Source organism: Mycteria americana, chromosome 2 (assembly GCF_035582795.1).
Source record: "Mycteria americana isolate JAX WOST 10 ecotype Jacksonville Zoo and Gardens chromosome 2, USCA_MyAme_1.0, whole genome shotgun sequence".
Taxonomy (NCBI): domain Eukaryota; kingdom Metazoa; phylum Chordata; class Aves; order Ciconiiformes; family Ciconiidae; genus Mycteria; species Mycteria americana.
Genome location: NC_134366.1, coordinates 122,654,522 through 122,680,161, shown reverse-complemented (window position 1 = coordinate 122,680,161; position 25,640 = coordinate 122,654,522). Strand labels below are relative to the sequence as shown.

General features: G+C 35.7%; 1 protein-coding gene across 2 annotated transcripts in view; it reads left to right on the top strand.

Moving 5' to 3' along the window:
• ROCK1 (Rho associated coiled-coil containing protein kinase 1) overlaps positions 1-25,640 on the top strand; it is a 94,531-nt gene that overhangs the window by 16,543 nt on the left and 52,348 nt on the right. The window contains exons 3-6 of one of the 2 annotated variants that reach the window (XM_075494456.1): positions 19,025-19,106; positions 22,835-22,935; positions 23,770-23,907; positions 25,121-25,296. In XM_075494456.1, the coding sequence (XP_075350571.1) occupies positions 19,025-19,106; positions 22,835-22,935; positions 23,770-23,907; positions 25,121-25,296 (497 nt within the window). Of the gene's footprint in view, positions 1-19,024; positions 19,107-22,834; positions 22,936-23,769; positions 23,908-25,120; positions 25,297-25,640 lie in introns of those variants that run through there. The other variant, XM_075494457.1, reaches the window with a different exon arrangement.

The window sequence follows — 25,640 nt, the reverse complement described above, 5'->3', positions numbered from 1 at the left end:
GGTACTTTTTAATATATATATACACGCATATATGATGAGAAATACGATGTGCTGACACGCATTTTCCTTTAAACTAAAAACCCCTGCAAATTCAGTTGAAGTATTAAGCTTCAGAGTAATTGATAGGAGTTTTTGTTGTCCATACTGTGAAATTACAATTTCCTACTCTAGATTTTGTTAGAAGGAACTATGATGAGAATATTTCTGTATCCTGTGTGATGACACCAAAATGGCACAAGGAATTATCTGCATAAAGTTTGCTAATATGTAGTTGAATTACAGTTAATTTTGGTGAGACATCAAATATACTATTTCAAAAATATCTCAAAAGATCTCTTGGTGGTCAATGGTTTTTACTCAGGCTGGCAGCCTGTCACAATTGGGGTCTTCCAGGGATGGATACTGGGCCTCACGCTGTTCAACATCTTCATAAATGATCTGGAAGATGGGATTGAAACCACCCTCACCAATTTTGCTGATGACACTAAACTGGGTGGCAAGGTGGACACTTCAGAAGGGAGAAGAGCCATCTTACAGAGAAACCTGGACAGGCTGTAACAGTGTGAAAGTAAGAATGAAGTTTAACAAAGACAAGTGCAAAGTCTTGCATGTGGGACGACATAACCAAAGAGCCCAGTACAGGCTTGGATCTGTGTGGCTGGGCAGCATCCTTGCTGACCTGGGGGTCCTGGTGGACAACAAGCTGAACATGCGTCAGCAGAGCGTTGCTGCAGCAACAAAGGCAAACTGGATCCTGGGCTGTGTTCCCAGGGGCGTTACTAGCAGAGGTGGAGATGTGATCATGCCACTCAGTGCTGGTCAGGCTGCACCTGGAGTGCTGTCTCCAGTTCTGGTTCCCACAATTCCAGAAAGACACAGACAGACTGGAGAGGGTCTAAAGGAGGGTCGCAAAGATGATCCAAAGGACTGGAGAACCTGCCTTGTAAGGGAAGACTGAAGGAGTCTCCCTGGAGAAGGCTTGTGGGGACCTCATCACGGTATTCCAGTACTTAAAGGGCAGCTACGAAGAGGATGGAGGCTATCTTTTCACAAGGACCCACATGGAGAAGACAAGAGGCAATGAGTACAAGTTGCACTGGGAGAGGTTTCGTATCTATATAAAAAAGAAATTTTTTACAGTGAGAACAATCAATTGCTGTAACAACCTCCCCAGGGATGTGGTAGAGTCCCTATTGTTGGAGGTTTTCAAGATGCGACTGGACAGGGTGCTAGATAATCTCATCGAGGCTCCCTTTCCCATGAAAGGTTGGGCCAGATGGCCTTTTGAGGTCCCCTCCAACCTGGGCTGTTCTATAGTTCTGTGATTCTCAAACTTTTGAGAAAATACCTGTACAGTGTTTCACTGGTTGGTTTTCCCTTTGTCTTTTTCTGGCTTTGGTTTCAAAGCATCAGTGAAGTTCTTGAATCAGTGCAACAATGTGTTTGCAGCAGTGCTAGTTAAGCACACAGTAATTACGTATACGATACGTACAAATAGCTTTCTCAGCCTATCTCATAGCTATCTCATAGCTATCTCATAGCTATCAAGGTCCCGCTTTCTGAGGCGACACTGTACAGCATATGATATCTATGCTGAGCAGCACAATGTTCATGTCATTTGTCTTGTAACATCAGATCTAGTCAGAATAAAAAAAAAAAAAGAAATGGACTTAAGGAGAAAAATCCTTAAATCTAGTGGTGTGAAGAGGTAGAGGAAACTCAACCATAGAATGCATACACAACAAATCTAGTTTCTAAATGGACAAAAAGATAAACTGCTGTTAGATATTTTCTTAAATATTTTTCATTCTAAATGGCAACTATAAATTGCAATTGTATCTGAATTTAAAAAATAAAAACAATAGGAAAAGCAGCTCCTGTAGTGTTAATTCTTTCTCTTTGTGGCATTTAATACCTTTCAAGTGAAGATGAACTCTATCTGGAAGGAGGAAAAACATATTCCCAAGATTTAAACCAGCAAGTTCAAATTATCCATTTAGGTTGGGAAAAGATCTCTACTAAGCTAAGAGAAAGTTGAAAAATGATCAGGAGCTAGTAGGAGTTCTTACACACTCAGTAGGTTTTGTCTCATGGTAGCTTCAGGTGAGAAGTTGCTCAGTTAGTATATAACTCTCCAAATTAAGAATCAGCATAGAATAATTTTTTCAGTAAATAGGATGTAATTCTTTTTCATGAGTATGGCAGTAATACAGATAATTTGGATTATGATCGATTGTTACCATATACAGTCAACTGTAGCCAAGCAACAGTTAAGTTTTACTGCATGAAGATATGCAGTTTATTTGGGCATAAAATCATGACTTCAAGAACACATATCAATATGCTTTCAAAAAATAACTGAAGTAGTTGGTTGAATCAGGTGTCTTTCTAATGGACCCCTAAGAATTTAAAAAAAAAAAAAAAAAAGCCCAGACTGTGTTCTAATTTCAAGTGTATTTTTTTCCTCAACAGATTATTATTCTGTAATAAAACTTAGAAGTGCCAGAGATTCATTTTAGAATTTTACTTTTGTAATCAGACAGGTGTTAGGATGATCTATAGCAACGATGCCCAGGTCAGTGCCCATCAAGAGTGAGGCCACAGTCTTGCTGCAACAGCATCTTGTCTGTGTTGTAAATGGGAGTCTAATACAGCTGCTGTCCTTGTGCTATGTACAGTAGCTGTAGTACTTAGATAATCTGCCTTTTAGAATTTACTTTCCTTTTATGTTTTGGGTTTTTTTTGGGGGGGGGGAGGGCAGCTGCCATGATTAATAGCAGGAGATGTATTAGATGAAATAAAAATGCATCAGCAAAACTGAGTGGAAAGAGCAAATCAAATTCCAGCTAGCGCTTTTGGTCTTTGGTGAGTTGTGGTTATGTAAGGCTATTGGCATCCTCCATTGACTTTTGAAGAAAGTAGCTGCTCCAACATCTGCTGTGCCAAACGTGCAAATTCAAGCACTGTTACTGTGGTGTGGCAAGGAAAAGAGGTTAAATCAGGATATCCTTTTACCATCAGCTTTCTGTTTGTATTTCAACTAGTTCAGAATACAGTGTGTTGGTAGTTGACTCTTGACAGAACTGAAGATGTAAGCCACATTTATCTTTTAAGACACTTAAAGGTATGCCTTTCCCGTTTTACAGAAAGCAGCAAATTTATTCTGAGGATGGGGTAAGAAATTTAAGTTATAATATCTTATTTGCTTTGCCATTCTTAAGTTCTTACTGTTGGCTCTGCCATACTTATGGTTTTGGCATTTTGGTAATTAAAAATCAAAATATGTTTTTGACATGCTCACCATATTGAACAGTGTTTGGAACCAGAGAGCATCAGGTCATAGGATCTTCAGAAGGTTTTCAGTTGTTAAGATGAACTTTTATGTAGAAACAGCATGTGAGAATTTAGAACTACTCCACTCAGCTCTCTTTCTGAATTTTCTTGCTTTTGTCTTCTGGGCAGCTGTGAACTTCCATATTGGTTTTCAGAAGGAATAACTTGTCTATTCATAGACAGGTTTGGTTTGACTCGATGTTAATCTTCTGCTGTGTTCTTATTTCCTTACAGCAATATGTACAAAAAAGAGGTATAGTCAGTGATGTCATAAGTGATGTAGTAATCTTTCAACCTGCATTCTCACTTATAAAAATTGGCTTTTAAATGAATCTGTTAAACTGGACTAAGTGTCATCTTATCTTCCAGAGAATAAATGGATTAAGATGTTTTTCAATGAGGTGAGATTATATATGAGTAGGGATTTGTCATGTCATAGTTCGACAGGTCGAGAAAGGGACAAAATTATGAAGAAAGGACCAGTTCACATGCTTGTCCCTTAAATCCAAACTGGAAGGAGCAAGAAAGAAAGCTCTAAACATTTGAATGTGATATGATCTTAAAGTTGATCTACAGTGATTCAAGAAAGAGAGAAAATTCAGGGTTTTTTTATTTGCTCCAAGTCATACGATGTAGTATCTTGACTGAAGCAAGTAAGGGGGTTTTTGAGTGTGTTCTACATGGTAGTATTAAATGAAATGCTGCATTGCTTGTCTTCTCTGAAGACTTTGTTTTAAGCGTAGAGCTTTGCATCATGAACTTCTTGTATTTTTTTCAAGTGCAAAAGAGTGTGTGTCTTTGCAGTTTTTGGCCCTTCTTATTTCTTCTGCCAAACAAACAATTTTTAAAATGTGAATCAAAATGGAAGTGATAGGTCAGGTTTTTTTGCATATATTCTGTGCATATACAGAATGTTTACACACACACACTTCCTGCTGGTAGACCCTTCCTAATGCCAAGTGGTTGTCGTTTTCCTTTTCTAAATCAAATTGCTTGTCTGTAATTCAGAGTCTAGTTAACTTTAATAACAGAGTTTACTTCAGTGCCAGTGCATTTTGTCTGAATACCACAAAAGATGTAACTGTGTCTTAATTTCCTCTTAAGTCTGTAAGGCTAGGTAAGTATGTTCAGTTATAAAATGTCCATGGTTGGTAACAAGCATCTGTTTCCAAAATGACTGTTTACATGCATGTATTTATGCTAGTTCTTCAGAAATTGGCTCTGTGGTCCAGGAGGGACTTCTGGAAAGTGAAGTGCAGGATGTCTGACAAAAGTGTAACTCTGAATTCTTGAGATGATACTACTGCTCTTTAATTATGTTCTGGAATATCACTTGTTGATATTTTGTAGTATTTAGAAATTGTGAACCTGCTTCACTAGGTGTTTTACAAACACAGATTTTATATGAATGGGAAGTAGCAGATACTACCTGACCTGACTGGACATGGCTTTTGAACCACTGGTTAGATATACATATATACACCCTAGGTATACCTAGTCCCTTCATTCGTGTAGATTTCTAAGAAAGTAGTGCTTTTTTATGGTTTTTGTTTTTGTTTTTTTAATTGGATGCGGGGAAAAATGCTTTCACAAAACAAATGCTGGGGGAAAAAAAATCATATAGAAGTTGGATCCAAGTTAAACCTAGCCTTTCATGAGCTTTTGTTTTATTTTTTAGAAAACACATTTTCATCAGTTTTGTTCTCTGCTTAATAAGAAACTAAATGATAGCTACTCAAAATGGTCTGTGGGATGGAGGAACAGAAAACGTAATGTTAGCGTGCTCTGATTTGTTTCATGGCAGGCTTTTATGGTGTGACAAAAATATTGCTCGCCCTCATCTCCTGTAGAGATTACATTAATCAGCCCAAGCTCAGCCTTGCTCCCTTGTAAGGACAGGCAGGAGAGACTTTGACAAGATTCCATGGTAGTGGCAATGGTCCAGACAGCCCTGGCTCTCTTTCCTCTTGGGCTAAGATTTGTTTTTTCCCCTCTTCTAAATCCAAAAGAAAATCATGCCTTTGGAGGACATATATCAATCTACTGCATCCTCTTTGGGTGAGGGCATGTTTTTCGCAAGTTCTGAAGTGTTGTGTAGGGAGAATAGTATTAGAGAAGAGTTGACTTAACTCTTTCATGTTGTTGTAGCTGGAAAAGTTGCTGGAAGAGTTGTTTTTCAGCTATTTCTTAGCATTTTAGTATTTTTCATCCCTACAATAGCAGTATATAAGCTTGGTGAAAATACCAAGTATTCTAAAAGTTGAATACCACTGTTTTACGAAGTTCTGCTGTCGAGTGTCTCATGCTTGAGCAACTGTATTGGAAATGCTGGGACATACTTTGTTTCTTGGCATATGAAGTCAATGGCTTTAGTTTTTCTCAAGCTTGAGTCTCAAGGCTTAAAAGGAACCTAGAAAAACTTTTGCGTGTCCCAAAATAAATAACTTACAAACCTAACAAATCACATAATCTCTGGGCCCTTTCAAAATTAAGTGTTGGATGCTACTAATGGATTTATAATACTTCCTTTCTTCCTCTAGTCTTGAAATACTGTACTTGAAAATCCCAGGTATGCTGACTTGTATTGTTGCAGTGTTACATATGATAAAATCCTTACTGGTTATCATGTGAGAAACTTGCAATTGGAAAAAGCCACCCTAGGTTTCCATGGACAACTTTGGTTCTGTTCTGTCATTTCAGTACTTGAATATGGAACCATGTTTTCATGCAGGTTTTTGATTTTGTAGTTACACCTCTCTTTTTTTACATGCAGTCCAAAGCATTCAAGATTTTAGTCATGACTGTACTATGGTGTCAGAAAGGGTAAAAAGAGTGCTTAGAAGAGATTGGTTTGAAATACTGTTGAAGTATTTTTTGATCTGAAAGTAGTCACTATTAGTGGCTTGAAAGTACACTTAAACATCCAGTATTAATTAAAAATTGTGTTGCTAATGGCATTGTCTGTACGTGTTATCATTTTTTCTTCAGGCGCATTTTGAAAAAGAGCATGTCTCACACTTTTTTTAATTGCTTAAAGGTAGTGGGTAAAAGCATGTTGTTGTAGGTCAATTTATAAATTTAATGCATTGGATTCTGAAATCTGGAGACAATTTGTTAGCAGAAGTGCTTTGTTCTATATTAGCAGTGCAAATCCCTGAAAAATGTGAAAAACTTGCTGTTTTGTTCCTGTTAGTAACAAAATCCTGTCAATTCTGAGGAATCTTAGTACTTGGCAGTAGAAGTAACTAGTCTATATCTAAAGTAATTCTCATGGAGTTTTTATTATCTTTTTTTAAAAAAAACACATTAAAATCATTCTTGTGGCTGTATTAATCATGGGAAAAAGAATAAATATAGAAAAACATTGGTTTTATGTATATATAAATCTTCTGTCAGTAAAAGTGAAGTTTTTCTTTTAATCAATACATGAAAAAAGTCCATGAGCTTTGCTAGGGTTTGCATTATGAAACGGCATAATGAGGCACAAATTCTTAAGTAGTGTTAAATTCTTGTTTAGTTGCATATTTCAAATATCTGTTTGACGTGTGATTGCCTGTGATGGAATGTCTATTGCAGAAATGTAGCTAGAGCTTTGACAGGAGATTGCACAGTCAGAGAAGCTTCTCAGAGTTAATACTCTGCTTGAGTTGTGCTCAACTTCCCGTATTTTTTTTTTTCCAGGCTGTGGGTTGCATGTGACACTAAAGAAAGGCATATAGCTTTACAAATTACTATTTCAGTTTCTACAAAGTATTTTTAGTATAATTCTTTCATAACCTTCATTTTTGGACTTCTATCATGGCTATTCACCTCTAATTTTAAAACTGTTTTGACTTGTTCTAGAGTTTTAGGGAAGAATTTCCCTTTTGATGAGGAGGTAGGGAAGATTTTGTGCAGTGTTTCCACACTGCTGGAAAAATTATGTTCTCACTCTTTCTTGGAAAGTTATTCAATTAATTGTCTGCCCTCTGTTTAAAAAATTAAGTACTTTTTTGTCTTTCTCTTAGTTCGTCTAGCCTCTGTCTCTAGTCACTGTGTTCTTTTTTGTGGGCTAGATGGTATTACTAGTAGTAGAGTGGTGTTTTTTGTTTTTTTTTCTTCGATACAGCTTTTTGGAGAATCTTTGCTAAAGCATAATTATTGAACTAATATAATCTCCAGAGACTGAGTTGTTAAGCCTAAACATAGAACTTGCCTTTTTATTGTTTTATAGCTTATTGTTTATATCTGTAGTTAACACACAGTTTTGTTGGCAGCAAACATAATCCAGGTCAGGTGACAACAGGTACTATATGGCTGATGAGGTATTGTTGCTTTATAGAAAAGTTAGTTACATTTCCACAGACTTACTATATTGCAAATTTTGCTGGTAATGCTTTTTGGTTTGTTTGGGGTGGAGTGTTTTTTTTTTCCATAACAGGGATAACACTTTTCAGAGAAAGGTATAGCGGGGCAGCTAGAGGCAGCAATTTAAGCTCTTGATGGGAGAACTTACTCTACTTTTACCATAATGTGTTAAGCTAAGAGATCTAAAGTTGCTTTGCATATTTAACAGCTTGTACAAGAGCTAATGCACTTTTTTTTATGTTGTTTGCAATAACATGTTACGTTTCTTCTTATGAACGTGTTGGCATCTTGCTAATTCCCATCTTGTCCAACTGACTAAAGCTTACTTCCTGAAGTCTGGCTTCATGGATACCTGCCTGGAAAAAATGTGAGAGGCAGACAGTAATTTCCCAAGCAACAGATGTGGAGGGGGTTCTGTTTCCTTTGCTAAATACCACTCTTTCTTAATGGAGTTGTGCAATTGCTTTCCTTTCATTGAAGTCTTTACCTGATTCCTTGCAGGCTGCTGCCCAAAGAAGCCTAAGACTTTTGAGCTGGGACTGGAACAGTTTCTCTTTATTCTTCCGTATCTCTGATCTGTCTGTCTTCTATGCCATTTTATTGAAGGGAAGTTATGTACCAGTATTTGCATCCGTAGTGTTAATTTTTATCTATCTTTTGCTTTCTAGTGAGTGTTCCTTAGAGTGTTGACTCCCACTGGTCTAAATTGGTAGTTATAAGTGTGTGTGTTTAAAATAAAAATGTTAGGACTTCTAAACCAGAGGCGGTAGATCTATATGTGCTGCCTGTGGAAGAATCTGTCCTCCCAGGATAACCAAGAAAGCTGTGGGGACCTCAAAGGACTTTTGCTGGTGTAATTTACAAGTGAGATTTGGCTTTTTTTTTTTTTTTTTTTTAAATTTTCTTAAGTAGTTACTTTACATTTTAGGTGGGGGGAACAGGGCTTGCCTTATATTTTTTGTAATATGATAACTTTGAGAACTCAAAAGGATGTGAGGTCACACTTTTCCCCCTTGAGGTACTTCTCTGGATAGTGTTACCCTGCTGTATGTCAGGGTGGCTGCTCATCCCCCAGTCGCAGTTGTTACAGTAGCTGGGAACTTTAGACCTATGAGGCACTTCATAATGCCAAGTGCTGAAGTCGCTGTGGAATGCCGCTTCCATGGTGATAAACATCAGTCAGTTCTTTAACTTTCAGTACTCCCTCTTTTCTTAAGATTATTTAAATATATATTCTTTAAGTGTACTTGTGTTCAACACATTTAATACAGTTTTATCGAACAAGCAGTTTTAGGAAGCTGTACTTATGCTTTATTTAATCCTAGTGTGAGACAAATATGACTTGATAAATCATTTAAACCTAAAGTATGCCATCTATTTTCTTATTTTCTACACATTAGAATATCAAGAATCTATGTAGCCCTCCAGATAGTTATACACCTGTTTTAGTCTTTTATGTAAGGTATTCTATTGATGGCAGAATGTGCCACATTTGGTATACAAGCTTTGTAGTTTGTAAAACTTGCCCACAGAGCATATCAGCCCATGCAAGTGAACCTTTTTTAAGGAAAATCAGATGCAAATATCCAGAGGTCTCACTTGCTGTGAAATGAAATAATATAATTTGACTTAATGTTTTCAGTTTATGCTGCTGTTACACATCTCCCTGAACTATCTTCAAACAATATCTATTGTACTTTTTTCTGCATAAATTTTACTGAAATATATTCTTGATGATATTTTGGTCTATATTCTTCATCTTCCTTTGAGGACACTGCTCTCTCATCTGATAGTTGTTCTTAAAGATGTAATATTAAATGGAATTAATTCTGATGCTAAATTGAAATAACAAAACATTAATGTAATAAATTGAAATTTGGATGTAAGGACTATTAACCAGGATAAAATATCCTACTGTAGTGAAATTAGTGTTGTAATATAGTGTTAGAAGTCTGAGTTTGGAGGAGAAAAAAAACTCCACTGAAATACATTGTCTGGAATGCATCTTCAGCCAATGTGAACTTTCCATAATTTTAGGCATAAAATAGTGCCTTAAATATGTGTCACTCAGATCTATGGATCCAAGGTTCCTGCATCTAGTCAGTGGACAGAGGGGCTCTGGTGTGAAGGAACTATGACTTGCCCTCAGTTTTAGCAGAAGCCTGAGGCATGGAGGTTCTCTGAATTATATGTGTACTGGATACTGACAGTAGTCTTGCATGCTTACTGTATATGAGTTGATTTCCCAGATTTGCACTGCATTTTATTTTAGTTTATTTTACAAGATGTTTCAGGTGGTAAGATTCATTGCTGCAGTGGAAAAACAGCAACACCTGGTAAAACTACATGCCTGTGAAGGAGCATTACTGCTTGTCTGTTATACCTGTCTGTAGACTTGCACCTGAGGCTTCCTTCAGTGCTAATATGGATGTTAACAATATTGAGAGGTCTGTGGGCTCTGTTGTTAGTGACAGTGTGTATTTTGATATATATGTGTGTGTGTATCAATATATTTTGAGATATCGATATTCATAATTTACTCAGTCATGTAGTAAGTGTATACTCTAGGAATTTGTCAGTAAAAATGTTGAACAATTGATGTTTGAACAGAAAGCATGTACATGTACTTATATATGTAACTGCACAGAATGTGATATGGGTGAAGTTTGCAACTACACATGGAACAACTCTTTTAAAAGGCTGAAATGAAAGCAATAATCCATACTGCTTTCAATAATCCTGCCTTGAGGTTTCAAGATCTCCTTATTTAGCTTTTAAATCTTTACTGAGATAACCACTTAGCTCTTTACTGAGTTAAAATTTTTTTCTTTGTGAAAGGCTATGTATTTAACCTAAATTTGCAAAAGCTCTTTATGAGTATTGAAAGATATTAAGAAGTAACGAGCTCTGTAGAATTGTGTCAGGCTGGCAACAAGAATGGGTGATGAATCAAGTGCCTTGTACTCAGGCTTGTATGTCAGTTTGTATACTTTGCCTAGTCTAACAATGTCATGAAACTTCTTAAGTGAGGTGTCTTAACTCTGTCTAGATTGACTTGTCTGCTTTAAAGATGAAGTACTAAATTGCAGTTTCCTGTTCTCTGGACAGCAAAATAAATGAATGTGATTAACTTAAAACTAGGTAGAGGGATCTTTTGTTTACTTGATTAGAGATAGATAAATGTAACACTATTGGCATTGGCCTGAAAGTTGGCTTTCAAACGGTGTTCTTGCCTGAAACTAGTGAGTTGTATAGATCTATTCAGTACTTGTTTCTCAGGTAAACTTATGCTTTCTCATTTAATTAAAAAAGAAAAGTGTTACTGTTGGATACCAGAGGAAGGTCCTGTGTGTGTGTTTTTCCTTACCAATGGAGTGGCAGTAGGGTATTCCCCAAAACAGTAAGTATCAAAGAGGGGTCCAAGGTTTTCTCTTGATTCAGTTAGTAGCATCAGAAAAAGTCTGTCCTTGTCACAAAGGAGTAATGGCTGCTGTGGACTTGCTTGGAGGGCTGAAAAACATGAATCATGCAAAGCTAAGCCTTGTAACGAGGTGGTCTTGTTTATCACTTGCCCCCCTAGGGAGTTAAAGGGTATTTTTGATAGGATAATTCATTGCAGGAACTACCTTTACGCAAACCAAAAGCATAGCCTGGTGTTGTAGACAAAATTGAATTGTTTAGATTGGAAGGGACCTCTTAAGATCATCTAGTCCAACACCTTTGCTTAAGCAGGGTCAGCTAGAGCAGGTTGCCCAGGACCATGTCCAGTCAGGTTTTGAGTATCTCCACAGATGGAGACTCTGCAACCTTTCTAGGCAACCTGTATTTGGTCACCATCACAGTAAAAAAAGTGTGTTCTTGCATTCAGATGGAATCTCATGTTTTTAATTTGTGCCTGTTGCCTCTTGTCCTGTCAGTAGACACCATTGAGAAGAGTCTGGCTCCATGTTCTTCATTCCCTCCCATTTTATACACATGGGTAAGGTTCGCCCTCGAGCCTTCTCTTCCCCAGGCTGAACAGTCCCAGCTCCCTCAGCCTTATAGTATGAGAGATGCTCCAGTCCCTTAATCATCTTTATGGCCCTTTGCTGAACTTGCTCCAGTATGCCCATGTCTGTCTTGTGCTGGAGAGCCCAGAACTGGACACAGCACTACAGGTGTGGCCTCACCAGTGCTGAGTAGAGGAGAAGGATCACCTCCCTCAACCTGCTGGCAATGCTCTGCCTAATGCAGCCCAAGATGCTGTTGGCTGCCTTTGCTGTGAGGGCACATTGCTGGCTCACTTTGTTCTCTACCCAGGACCCAAGGTCCTTCTTGGCAGAGCTGCTTTCCAGCTGGTCAAAACCCCCCCCTCAACATGTGCTGGTGCCTGGGGCTGTTCCTCCCCAGGTGCAGGATTTGGCATTTCCTTTTGTTGAACTTCATGAGATTCTTCTCTGCCAGTTTCTCCAGCCTCTCCAGGTCCCTCTGACAATTCAAAGATCTGATAATTCAAACAATTCAAAGAAACTTCTAATTTTTTTTTTTTAATGATTGAGTTGAGGTATTACTTTTCATGCATGTTTAAAAATAGGATATAAAAACTAGCTTCTCACTTATAGCACTTAAATAGGCTCTCTCAGTATTGATAGTTGACCACAGAGATCAACTTATGTATGATGGGGCATTATGACAAATTATGATGAACACATGAAAATAAAGATCAGTCAGGTTTGTTGATTTAAAATATGAAGGGAAGCTATAGTACTATGGAAATAATTAGGAAAATTGCTACAATGCAAGGAACTAAAATATGGGTAGTTAGAGTTGTAGATCTTAAGACTTACTTTGGTCTCTCCAAAAAAGGAAAAGTAGCAAAGACTTTAAACTTGGGTAACTGCCAGTCGGTCTGAGGAATGCAAATTTTGTATGCTGGTAATACCCATTAAGGTTTTTTTTAGTTCTTTGAATGCTAGATAAATAGTAAAATAAACAAGTGTCTCAATAGCAAAGTTTCAACTGAATTTAATACCCTTTTAGTTGTCATATGCTTCCAGTAGATGATACTATGTCATAATGAAATGTGTATGAAGTAAAAAATTCAAAATATAAAGATGCTATAACTGTACCCTGATAACGTAGATCATATACTATATTTTTTACTTTATATCACTTATGAATCCTGAGATAATGTTTTGCTGAATTGAAGTTGCTTGATGGAGTATATTTTGAAATATTCTAACAGTGAATTTCGCTATAAAATTACATTAATATTAATTCATACATCTGAATAAAACCAGCATTGCACAACTGTACTGAGTTTTGAGATTAAGGAATGTAGTTACAGAGTGAGGCAGTCCAGTATAGTCATGGTAGGACTGACAGTTTGATGCACTAAAACTTTGGAAATAGGTATAGACCAAAATGTAGGAAAAAATCCAACTAATATGGGACTGCTTAAGTCAAACTGAAGAAGACCAGTACATTTTAGAGGAATCTAATGAAAAGAAGTTAGCGTAACAGCCTGAGAAATTCAGTGCTAATAGATTGTGTAGTTAATGTGTATATTAATGATAACTTTTATATTATTGCATTCTATATTTTTAGAAAAACTGAAGGGAAAGTAAAGGAAAAGGCTGTTGCAGATATCTTTCTGCACATTTCTTCATAAAGAAGCTTAGAGAAGTTTCCATACTGGAATCCTTCTTTTTTTACAGTGTTCATGCTGAAGGATCTCTCTCAAGCTAAAGTGGCACTAGAAGAGTTTTGTTGACAAAATGACGCAAGCAGTAAGATTGCTGAGACATTGAGACTGCTTGATATTTATCCATCATTTTTGTACCTGATTGTGTCTCATTAAGGCATGTTAGTGTGTGTATAACCTTAGTGTTTATCTACATTAATGCTTAAAACTGTTTTGACAACAGTGGTAAAGAAGATGGTAAATATATAGCTTTTTTATTACTTTTTCTATTGAAGAAAAAAATCTTTTGGATAATGCAGGAGCCCCCAGCCCAGCAGCAAAACAAGTGAGCCCACAGGTGTTATGATGGGGAAGAGCTACTGCATGTATTGGGGAAGAAAGTCATGCTTTGCAAACCTAGTGGAGTTCCTTAAAGTAATTGCTGAGTATGAGGATAATAAAAAGCTTTTGATGAGGCTCTTCACTTAAACTTTTTATCAGAACTAAACTGCTTTGGGCTAGGCTTGTTTTGTGGATGGATGAATGAATGAAGTGAGAGCTGGTGATGAGTTTATTCAAAACAGATCAGTAATGGAGTCTAACAGGTCTGTGCTATTTCACAGTCATAAGTGATCTAAAATGGTGAATAATGATTAATTAATGATGATAGAGTAGTAAAAATTAAAGCTATAGCAAATCACAGAATAAATTAATATTCGTTGGTGTCTGGGTTGGTGTCTGGTAATTAAAAGTGGTAGGTGAAGTTCAGCATTGATGAATGTTGAGTGAGTGCATGAGAGAAAAACCTCTCGTCTTTATGTGCTTGTGTAGTTGAATGTTGAACTAGCTTTGCTTGATAGTACGTAGTTTTGTGAAAGAATCAATTTAGTACACAGTGATTATAAAAATTAACTGGATATTTCAGTTAATAACTTAAAATTTAATGAAGAACAGAAAACATTGTACTGCATTGTGTACTTATGGTGTGCTCACAACTTAAATACTATTTGCAGTTTTCCTCCCGATTCAAAAAGTATATAGTAGGAAAAAAGCACCGGAGGGTGGTGGTGGTGGGAATTGGAATAGCTTTCATACAAGGGTCACTGGAAGAAAGACAATCGTGGGAGAAATGATCGAAGTGTGTAAAGCTGTGTCTTGAGGCAGGTGGGTAAAGAATCATTGTTTCTTTTGTGACTGAAGAATGGCAAGCTCAAAATGACGTACACTTTCACGCAGCCTGTAGGCGGTGGAATTCATATCTGTATGATGCTGTAAATGCAAGAGACTAAAACAGATACAGAAAATGTTTAGACAAGGTCACTGAAGAAAATTCTGCCTAGAGCTGTTAACTATGACAGCGCCATTTCCGGCTCACAAATACACCAGAGCAGTACTACCATACGCTGGACTTGTTCATATCCTCTTTCCTAGACACCTTTATCGTCATCTCCAGAGGCAGTATATGCATCCAGACTGACCTTTGATTTTATTCCATGTATCTGTTCTTTTGAAACTTCTAAGCATGGTGTAGTAATGAACGAAATGAAACAGAGTACGTGGAAATGTTGGTTTCGTATGGAAGAACTCTCTGTGTATTGTAAAAAGAGGCTCCCTAGTATGCCTCTTTTTAATTTCAGGATAAATGAGGTATTTTAAATCGACTATGAAACTACTGATGATTTCATTAAATGAATGTGATACAGAAAAGACTATATCAGACCATGAAACTGGTTGAGTGAAGGACATTAGAAAGGAATTTTTCTCCCCCTGTTCTTTTTCAGTCATCTCTGAAATACTGTTACCAGGTAAGATGTAAGTGGAAGTCATATGTTTGCTTTTATAAACCAATTTATTTTAGTAATCTAATTTAACTATTAACATAAAAGGAAAATGTCTGTGTAGACCTCAAAGCTAAACAGCAAAATTGCTCTGTAATGACAGAATAAGGTAGAACTTGGCGTTAGCTGAAAATACCTCTAAGCTACAGTACATGTTTCTAAGTAGTACGGGATGTGCTGTATTTAAAGAAGATACGTACTGAAAATATATTGAACCCATCCAAGCGGGGAAAAAAATCCATTATAAAAATGAGGCCTTCTTATTTTAATAAAGCTTATTAAGGTATTTGATGTAGGGTTGCCTGTTATAATGATGTCTTAGTATCCTTTTTCTTTAAGAGGAGGAGGGTATGGCTACTATAGGTATTGAAGGAAAGATGCTCCTTCCTGTCTGTATTAGGAAAAACGTCACATGGCATACTGAAAGATTGAGCAAGATGGTAACAAGGAAGCTGAGAAATTAGTTCTGTGCAGCCATCAACAATAATGATCATGTCTCCTTGCATTTGGCCTTTACCCTTTTTCTCCTAACCATTATTGCTAAAACTCTGTAGTGTGTTCCCATCTCTGTGACCTGCACCACCTTCAACTGGCTCCACCTTCTCACTGTTGAGCTTGTGTGCTCCTCCTCCCTGTTTGTTCACCAGTGATACACCACTTAAAATAGCCATGCTTCTGTGTTTCCCTTCGTACTGGGACAGCTTGTAGCATTCACAAGTTCTTCTGGTTTAGCTAATGTAAGTGAAATAAAAAGGCTATTCCATGTTTTATGTTATACAGTAAGTATCCTAAATATTTTACTTCCATTATTCACAATTCTCTAAAACTACCTTAAGCTTAGTCTTCTATTTGCAGTCCACCATTAAAATAATACCATGCTATTTTTTTCTTCAGAAACATACTTCAGTTGAAGAAATTAATGATTTTGAGAGTTAAGGATTTACAAGTCTCTTAATTATTATAGGGACACCACCCCACCCCTACCTTTTTTTTTAGTGAAAGTTTTGAACCAGGATGGTTTCTTCTTTGGATACTGTAGCAAAGAGGAGCTGATTATTGAAGAGCCTTTTAAATAAGCAACTCTTTGGCATGCAGCTTCCTTGGATGATGTTTGCATGATTTTGAAGTGTGATTTGAAATTAATGCAAGATCAATAGCTTGAATCTGTATTTCACAGGTTTTTTTTGTTAAGTGTTTTACTTGAAAGAGTTCATATCTAAGATCTGAAAGGCAATGTTTTCATGGTAAATTCTGGATTGAAATTTGCTTTTGCCTGTTAAAAGTGAATTTGTATACTATTTTTCATCTTTATTTTAGAGCTTTTAGAAAGAAACACAACAAATACCTGACATGCCTGACAGACCAATGAAACCATGACACTTTCTGTAGTTACTGCTTTTTTTCTGCATAGGTTTATATTTTAATATTTTGAAAGAAAAAGTATGATACAAAAGTAAGATTGATGTTAAAAATTTGTAAATATTCCCATTTGTCCTATATTGTTGTATTCAGTGTTTAAAATCTCCCCTCCTCTAAAGAAAAAGACTGAATTTTGGCTTTTGAAGCAAACCCTGAAATGAAGCAGGTAATTGCAGTGCCCCAGAGCAAACCAGGATTTTGAGAATTTTGTTGTGCTTCTGCTTGATGTGTGGAAAAGTTTTCTGTGATAGCTATGACCCTGGACAAATTGATTGACGTCAACAAGATTTGAAGGCTTAAGGGCAGAGTGGACCCCAAACTTTGGCAATTCATCACCATCACTCATCTGCTTTTAAAAACCCCTGGATGTGACCTACAGCCTCGTAGGTGTTCTTTGCTTACTGCTTCTCAATGCATGGGGTTCAATGCATAGAGCTACCGGTGCACTTTGTGCTGCTGTACAAGCAGTTATCAAGGTTTCTCTGTTGAATTTACCAAATAATTGAAATTCTTTAGTGGATTTCCTGGATATTTACTATGTATCTTTGGAAAAGGTGCCTTTTAGTAGGTTACAAAGTATTTCTCACTAAGTTGCACTTACCCTGCATAGCTTTATTTCTACAACTGTATTGAGTCCAAATTGTTGTTGGCCCCTTACTCTCTTATTTGTATTACTGACCCATTAAATGTTTTTTCATTGCCATTTGCTTTCCTTTTTCATCATCAGTGTAAGTCCAAAAAGGGGATCCTTTCATACACTCAAGATGCAAAACCTGACTTTATTTAAGTGCTGTGAAAATATTGTGATGCTTTTCTTGATTCTTATAATTTTCATTATAGCATTTCTTAGTTCAAACTAAGCCACTGTATGGAGAGGTAACTTAAAACAGGAATGTTTTTATGAAATTAACAAATTTAGTAATATCCAGCCTTTAAAGTAATTCTGATTATCCTTGTAGTTTTACTTCTTTACCCCTGTTTTCAAATTCTAGCATGATTTTACTGCTTATTCTCTTTATACCTGAAGTAAATAATTTCTATCTCACGTACTTCAAAAGTGAGGACTGCAAGCCTATAAATAATTTTGATTTTGATAGCATTTTATTTTTTTATAGCTTAAAATCTCCTGTGGACTGAGGGGGGGGGGGAAATAGGTTTGAATTTGAAATGAGGGATCAAAGACTAATCTTTTAAATCTAGATCAAGTGTGTTCTCTAATATATATTCCTGGAAAATAAGCTTTCAAAAAGCTTATACTCTAGCTTTTCTTCAGGCATAGTTACTTGATGGATGTAGCAGTCAAAGGCTGATGGATCAGCTTTCAATCCTGTATTGTCTAATTTTATAAAAGCTGAAAACAGTCAAATTAGGTCTGATCAGATCTGAACTGATCTGATCAAAGATATGTCTGGTCTAATATCTCGGTCCCAACAGGTCAAGAACAGATAGCATAGACATGTAGGTACAAATTGGATGAGTAAATAGCAGTACTTCTCTGGCATGCTTTGTTAACATCCATCAATTTGTATTTTATGACCTTCCTCTCTGTTTTTGCAGTTGTCACTTAAACATTACCTAGTTGAGAAAGAAGACTCTGTAATGCTATTTGATTCTTCGTGATATAATTCCCTAGAATACTTGATCATTTTTCATTAGGTACCATATCTGTGGTTTTCAACCAAAATATCTGGTTTAGTTTTTCTCTGAGAAGATGCAATCCACTGAAGAATCATGTATACCTGTGGTAAAATTTACACTTAAAGTTTAAGTTGGGAAGGTTACAGCACTTAACAAGACCTTAAAACTATCTTCTTCTTTGTTGTTGTATTTTTCTGTTGGTTTTTTGATGGGTTTGGTTTTGTTTTGTTTTTGTTCATAGGGATGTATTCCATGGTATTAATGCTAGATGGGCTTGTGGCTGTTCGTTCCTAGATTTAAGCTAGAATGTATAAAGCCAATATCTTGTTCATGAAAATTCCCTCTGAATTCAGTTAATAAAATGTGGGGTTGACTCTTGAATTAAATTACCATATTTGCCAGTTGCCACTTAATGTTCAAGTGCCTACTCTGTGATGCATTGTGACTTCTTAACGTTATTGAACTTCATTAGAACTGCTAGTTGTTCTTTTCATATTTGGAAAAAATAATGTTTTCATGTAAATGTGGTGCTAGTTGAGGTAACTAATAATTCATAGAAGTATATTTGTTTTAGGATGGATGGAAATTAAGTTTTGAAGAGTCCAGTGGAAGTGGAGGAGTAACAGCTGTTTCACGTAATGACTGACTGAATCATTAAATAAATGTGAATGATTTCATTTGTATGTAAAATTGATAGGGACAACTGTTTTTATCTTGTCTGTTCAATTAGCAGCATGGGTAATTATTTTTCCAAACACTTAATTTTGCTTGTTGGTTTTTTTTTCAGGATGGATTAGATGCTTTGGTATATGACTTGGATTTTCCTGCCTTAAGAAAAAACAAAAACATTGATAACTTCTTAAACAGGTGTAAGTATTTAATGTTTCAGTTACTAAATAACAAAAGACTATAAATACCAGCAAAAATAAAAAATAAAAGTGGTTCTAGCTTTTTGAAAGGCAGCTAGGGATTTGGGATGCATTAAGTTTTTGGGTGCAAGTTGTTTTAAGAGTCTATTTATTTATTTCCCCTATTCAAACCTAATCCCCAGCAATTGAACGTCCAAGTTTGTTGCCACTGTAAATGGCATTGTTTTCATGGCACAAAGCCTTTTAAGAGAAAGGCCTGTTATCTTTGTTCTTGGCAGCCCTCTGGATTCCCATAACTTGCTTTGTAATTTCATGTGCTAATATATCATAAGCAATTAACAGTAAAATGACATAACTTGTATACAGTGTCAAGAAATCATATTAAAAATTTGTTCACTGACAGACTGGACCATGTGTTTTGTAGACTTTTTTTTTTAAGTATAAAAGGTCTCTTTTCATTATCACATGAAATTCTTATACTGCATAGCTGCTGTATTTACTTGTGCATGCAGTTGATGTGTCTGCAGAATTCTTCTCTGTATTTACTCTGTGTTTTTCCACTACCAGATTTCCTGCACATTCTACTCTGTAATAAAATTTTAAATTAATAAAGTTGATTTTTTTAATAGAAGTCATAGTTCCATAATTTTCATAATTAAAAAAACCCCCAAACAAACAAAAAGGCATTTAAGAGTTAAGTCTTTTCTAAAGGCTGCCAAACTGAAAAATTCTGGAAATCATGGCAGAGATGTTTGCTGATTCGAGACTTAGTTCTGCCTGTGGACTGAATGGGCAAGCCTTGAAATTAAACTAATGTTACTAGGTTTTTACAGCCTTAAGCATATCAATTAAATGTTGTAATAAATGGCTTTTGTGGCAAATATAAAGTAATTTGACTAAACCAATTTTTGTCGTTGCTTCATTGAAATTTATGTTTTTGTTTCTGTTTCCAAGGTGTTTTCAAATAGTTTACTTGGTGCAACTGTAAGCAATGATAGTGAATTTGTGGGTTTTATTTTATATTATTCCCCATTTGTGGGAATATTTGAATCCACTAGATCTAGTTGATGGCCTACTTACACGTAAGCTGGTTGCTGAAAGGCCTAAGTTCAAATGTTCTGTTTAACTTTTCACAGTTCAAACCATATTTGATATCATACGCCGTGTTACATGCACATTTTGTATACTCAGTTATTTACAGAGAAGGTGTGGTGAAACTCTTGGAGAAAAGAAAAGTTGTGTTAGGCAAAGGAAATACTCATTGCAACAGATAATTTGAATGTAATTTTTATGAATAGTGAAATCATTAGTGAGTCTCAAAGAGCTGCACTTTTGCAATGGGGGCTGAGTGAAAGAAAAGGAAATTTACGTTTACCATCTGATAATGAATACCTTGTAGGTATAAATTATATACTGTGTAAGATGTGACCTGAAGTAATATGAAGGTGGAGACCAGACCATATTATTTTACTTCAAACTGCCTGTAGAACACTAATCTTGCTGTGCTTGCTGAAATATGAAAGCAAGCTGTGGATGTGCGAGTAGTGGCCTTAGAGGGAACTGTGAAGTCTAGTTTGTCTCAAATTTCTATTTAAAAAAAAAAAAAAGACATATAGGAACATTTTCATGTTTATTTTAGTTCTAATAGAAAACTGTTTAAAATATCTTTTTGCAGTATTAGCTGTCCAAACAGTTTGCACCATTATTCTAGAACTTTAAAATAAATTTCTAGATTGCAAATAAAATGGGAATTTGTTTCCTTTATTTTATGGAGTGATTGTCCTATGAGACAGTCCTTATCCTGTCTTATTTTTCTCTGGTTTGCATTCTATATTTGTGGAGCCTCCAAAATCTGCTTCTACTGCCTAAGGTTGTGAGGGTTATTATTGCAAATGTAGAACCTTATTAATTTTCTACCATATAGAATTAAAGGAATAAAGGAATCAAGATGGGTGAGAGCCCTACTTTGCAGCAGGGACTCATTTTATTTCAAGACAGCATCTAAGCATATGATCAAACTTCAGGGCAAGTTGGAGAATGCAGTCTTTTGCCATGGGAGCTACCTGTTCATACAGTGTAAGGTGGCTGGGTCCTCCACTGTTAGTGGGAGATAAGGAACTGCCTATTTAAATATGTTGCAGCCTGATAAACCTTGTTTAACAGATCTTAGCATACAGAGGTCAAATTCCCAACACTGTTGCTACTGTAATTTATTGTCTGAAGATAATCAAGTGTTAGTATGTGTCTCAATCAGTAAATTGCAATTTGCAACTGCTCACAAGCCTGGTTTCCCTTATTTAAAAATTTTTCGTTTAGATTGCTCTTCAGATATATTTTCCATAATTCTGTTTTGGCCATAGGTGAGGCTTGTGATTGAAAACCATTTAAATCATTCATATTGTGCCTAGCTTTCTTTTACACCAATGTCAAGATTTTTCTTTCAGAAGTGGTGGACCTCCTGTTGTTAGATTACTAGGCAGTAAGTTAACTAACAAATAACTAGAAAATAGTTTTCATGAGAATTGCTGCATTTTACTTCCATACAGTCTTACTCATCCTCCACTATGGGTCAGTTTTCACCAGGGCAAATAAGGCGATGCATTATTTTTTTAAATTACTGAATATTTTGATCATTTGATTGTGTGAAATTTTTCAGAATTTACAATTTTAATATAATTTATTGAAATCAGCTAGTGGTATGCTGCGTTGTAAAGGGATGGCTTTACATTAGACAGTAATGCCACAGAGTATTTATTCAAACAAAGCTATGTTTGTTCCTGTTGCGGTACTAAAATCTTACTGAACTTTAATTGTATGTATGCTGCTTTTGTTTTAGGTAATAGCCAGTTTAGGTAAAAATCTAATGGTAATTTTCTGTTGTCTGCCTAATAATTTTTTTTAAATATGAACTTAAAAAATGATGTTTCTTCTCCTTTCTCTTCCCCTGTCCTTACTTCTTCCTAAACTTGGCTTTTAAGTCTAGAATATTATTTTTGAAAATAAAATATCGTTGCATATAGTTTTAGTAGATGTTCCTTGCTTTTAGAAATACTGAAGCATGAAGCTTTTCCATGCAATCTCATGCCAGTGTTGACCCACATGGATTAAAATAGACTGTTTTAATCTTTGACCAAATTTGGAATTAGAATATCTGCCCACTGGGAGTTTGTAAATTATTGCAGTTTATAGAATGACAGGTTTATGTAAATAATTGCAGTGATTCCCACTGCATGTTTTAAATTAAAATCTACTTTCTTGAGTATTAGAACAAATGAAAGTGCAGAAAAGTGAAAGCTTATTTTTTTTAAAATAGTTTCTTCAAGTGTCTCGTATGTGTATGTTATGATATTTTCTCAGATGTGTTGCATATTTATCCAGAAATAATCTTTTTATACTGATCAGCTTACAAGCAAGATCATGCTGGATATGAAATTTTTGCATAGCTTTTTTTTTGCAGGTGATTATTTTAAAAGAAATTCCCAAATTAAGATCTCTGGTGATTTGATTGCACAGTGGAGTCATTGCATTATGTTTATATCAGGTTTTGGTTACTATGGTAATGAGAATGAGGTAATGCATTATGCAGAGAGGTTTCCAATAGGAAGGTAGGTTCAAAAGGAAGTCCCCTCTTTAACCAGCACATCTTCTAATAACTATGAAAATTGAAATTAGGTGAATGGGTTTAATTAAATTGATTATATATGAAATGTGAATTTTCTTTTATGTAGATAAAGACACAGTAAATAAAATGAGAGATCTCCGCATGAAAGCTGAAGATTATGAAGTGGTGAAGGTGATCGGTAGAGGGGCATTTGGGGAGGTTCAGTTGGTAAGTTATGTTTCTATTTGTACATTTGAATGTATTCTGTAGTATTTGCTCATGCATCTATTTCTGAACACAGTGTTCAGAAGATTCAGTCTTATAATATTATAGCTTTTAGCTTAGTGAAATTTTATTTCTTTTTATTCCATGGAAATGTTTTTGAGAATCTCATATTTCAGTACTCTCAAAGTGCACAAGTACTTATTTTGCATTGTAGTCACTCTTCTCTATTAAAATAAAATGGAATGTGTATTCCTCATAATCAAGAAAATTAGTCTTTGCCACTGTATACATGGACACTTGAACAAATCTTCAGGACTAGAAGAATTTCTGCCAGTTCAGGGACTATGCCAGATTTTTGTGGGTGTAGTTCTCACGGATGAGAGATGTTCTGTGTTGTTTGTGATAGATTAGCAACCGGGCTTATCATCCTGCTTTAATGAGTTGAGAACTGGTGGGAGAAACTGGAAATAGGGCAGCAAGTGTACATTTCTGCTAATGAACTCTGGAAAACGCTTATAGTTTTAACTTTATAGTATTTAGCAAGTGCCAATATTTATCCTTTTAAAGACACATACCTACAAATTACAAAGCGACTGTTATGCCTATGGACTTCTATGTTGAATATTCTAGCAAGTATTTTAAGAGCAATGCATATGTTGTCAGATAATAGAATGTAATTATTCTGTAGACCTACAGTATATAATTCTTCATAAAAATGTGAAGAGTCTTATAAAACTTGTTAAATAATGAAGTAGGAAAAGTGATATATTCAGTGGTGTTCTTCATATGTTAATGTGGCAAACTAATGTGTTCTGTGTGTCACATTTGTCTTCATAGGTAAGGCATAAATCCTCAAGGAGAGTGTATGCTATGAAGCTTCTGAGCAAATTTGAGATGATAAAAAGGTCAGATTCTGCATTCTTCTGGGAAGAAAGGGATATTATGGCTTTTGCTAACAGTCCCTGGGTTGTTCAGGTATAGTGATATTTTTAAAGTATTGTCACTATAGAATAGTTCCCTAACAACACTGCATGACTTGGAATTACATGTTTTTATTTTTAGTTTTTCAAAGTCCCTTTTTGGTTGTATTGGTCTGTTAGGGAAATACATTATTAACATTAGGATAGCGGATGCTGCACTTGCTTCAAAACTGTATTTTGTCATAACATTTACAAGATAAGCTATTCTGTTTATTATTAAAACTCTTTGCCAGATACATATTGGTGAGCCTGCTCTGTAGAAATTCTTTGAGGCGTCCAGCATACCAGAAAGATATGCTTAAGACACAGCTTCTGTATATTCTAATTTCTGTGTGTACATTTGACTGCAAATTACACCCGCTCTGGTTATTTTTTCCTCATTTCAGTGTTATCACTGACAATTTTTTGGGAGGCATTGGTGCCTTTGAAGTTTATAAGGAGCACGCCTGAAGTAATCATCATGCATTGTGTATGCACATGTTAACTTGTTCATTCAAACTGTTCTTACCCTTAAGCATGTAAATTCTTCTGTTAGGTTAGAATTAAACAAAATGATTCCAGATTTACCTAGATCAAATAGGTAACTACATTACTATCTGTCTGGGAGTGATTGTCCAGAATAGTACTTCCAAGATTTTCAAAAAGTTTTAAGTTGGGAAACTTAAATCTGCTTGCAGTACTCATGTTGAACAGAGCATTGACAACTGTGAGGGAAATATTTTTACTTAATTGTTTAAAATTTAGGCTCACTTTCTAAACAACAAATACATTGACAATAGAATAATAAATATTTAGTGATAACACAGAGAGATTTGGCCAGATGTTTGCAATAGAGTAGTTTTGTGTTTACATATTTGTCAACTAGCATCCCAGTGAATAAGGAAGCATTTTCTCCTCTTATGCAATGAGCATTCTTTGAAATGATCTCAAAATGTCTTGCACCAAATTCACTAATCTTAATTTGTAACAAGGACTCTACTCCTTCCATTGTAATATAAAGAGACAGAAGATCTGGCTGAAATTTACTCTAGAGATTAATTCCTTTTTAGGAGGTTTGCTGGATGATGCAAAGTTACGGCAGTAGTTGTAGCAATTCTGTTACTCTGTAAATCAGTTTGTGCAGAAATTCCTTTGATTTCCAACAAGCAAAAGATTAAAGACAACTGGAACATTCAGTGACTTGTTTTTTGTTTATTCGCTTTTTACAGTTATTTTACGCATTCCAAGATGACCGTTACCTTTACATGGTGATGGAATACATGCCTGGTGGGGACCTTGTGAATTTAATGAGCAACTACGATGTTCCGGAGAAATGGGCAAGATTTTATACTGCTGAAGTTGTACTTGCATTAGATGCAATTCACTCAATGGGGTTTATACACAGGTGAAAAAGAAAAGAAGTGTTGTTACATAGTGTTGTGTTATTCCTGGTGCTGCCAGAATGACTTCAGTAATTGTTTAGGCAGTTTTAAAATTTATGATGTTACTTCTTCATTATTATTTCATAATTATTCCATCTTACAACTTCAAAGGTTCTTGCCATCAGAAACTGCAAGTCTAAGGTGATACAGTCAAAGTAAAGGTTTTCAGCAGGCTGATGTTCCTCAGTTTAGGGAGTAATAAAATTGTCCCGCTTTACCAAGAGATACAAGAACTAAAGTGGTATGAACATGTTGGCCCCAAAATGGTTCTTTTCTTTGGAACAGAAAAATCTGTTTTGGGAATTTG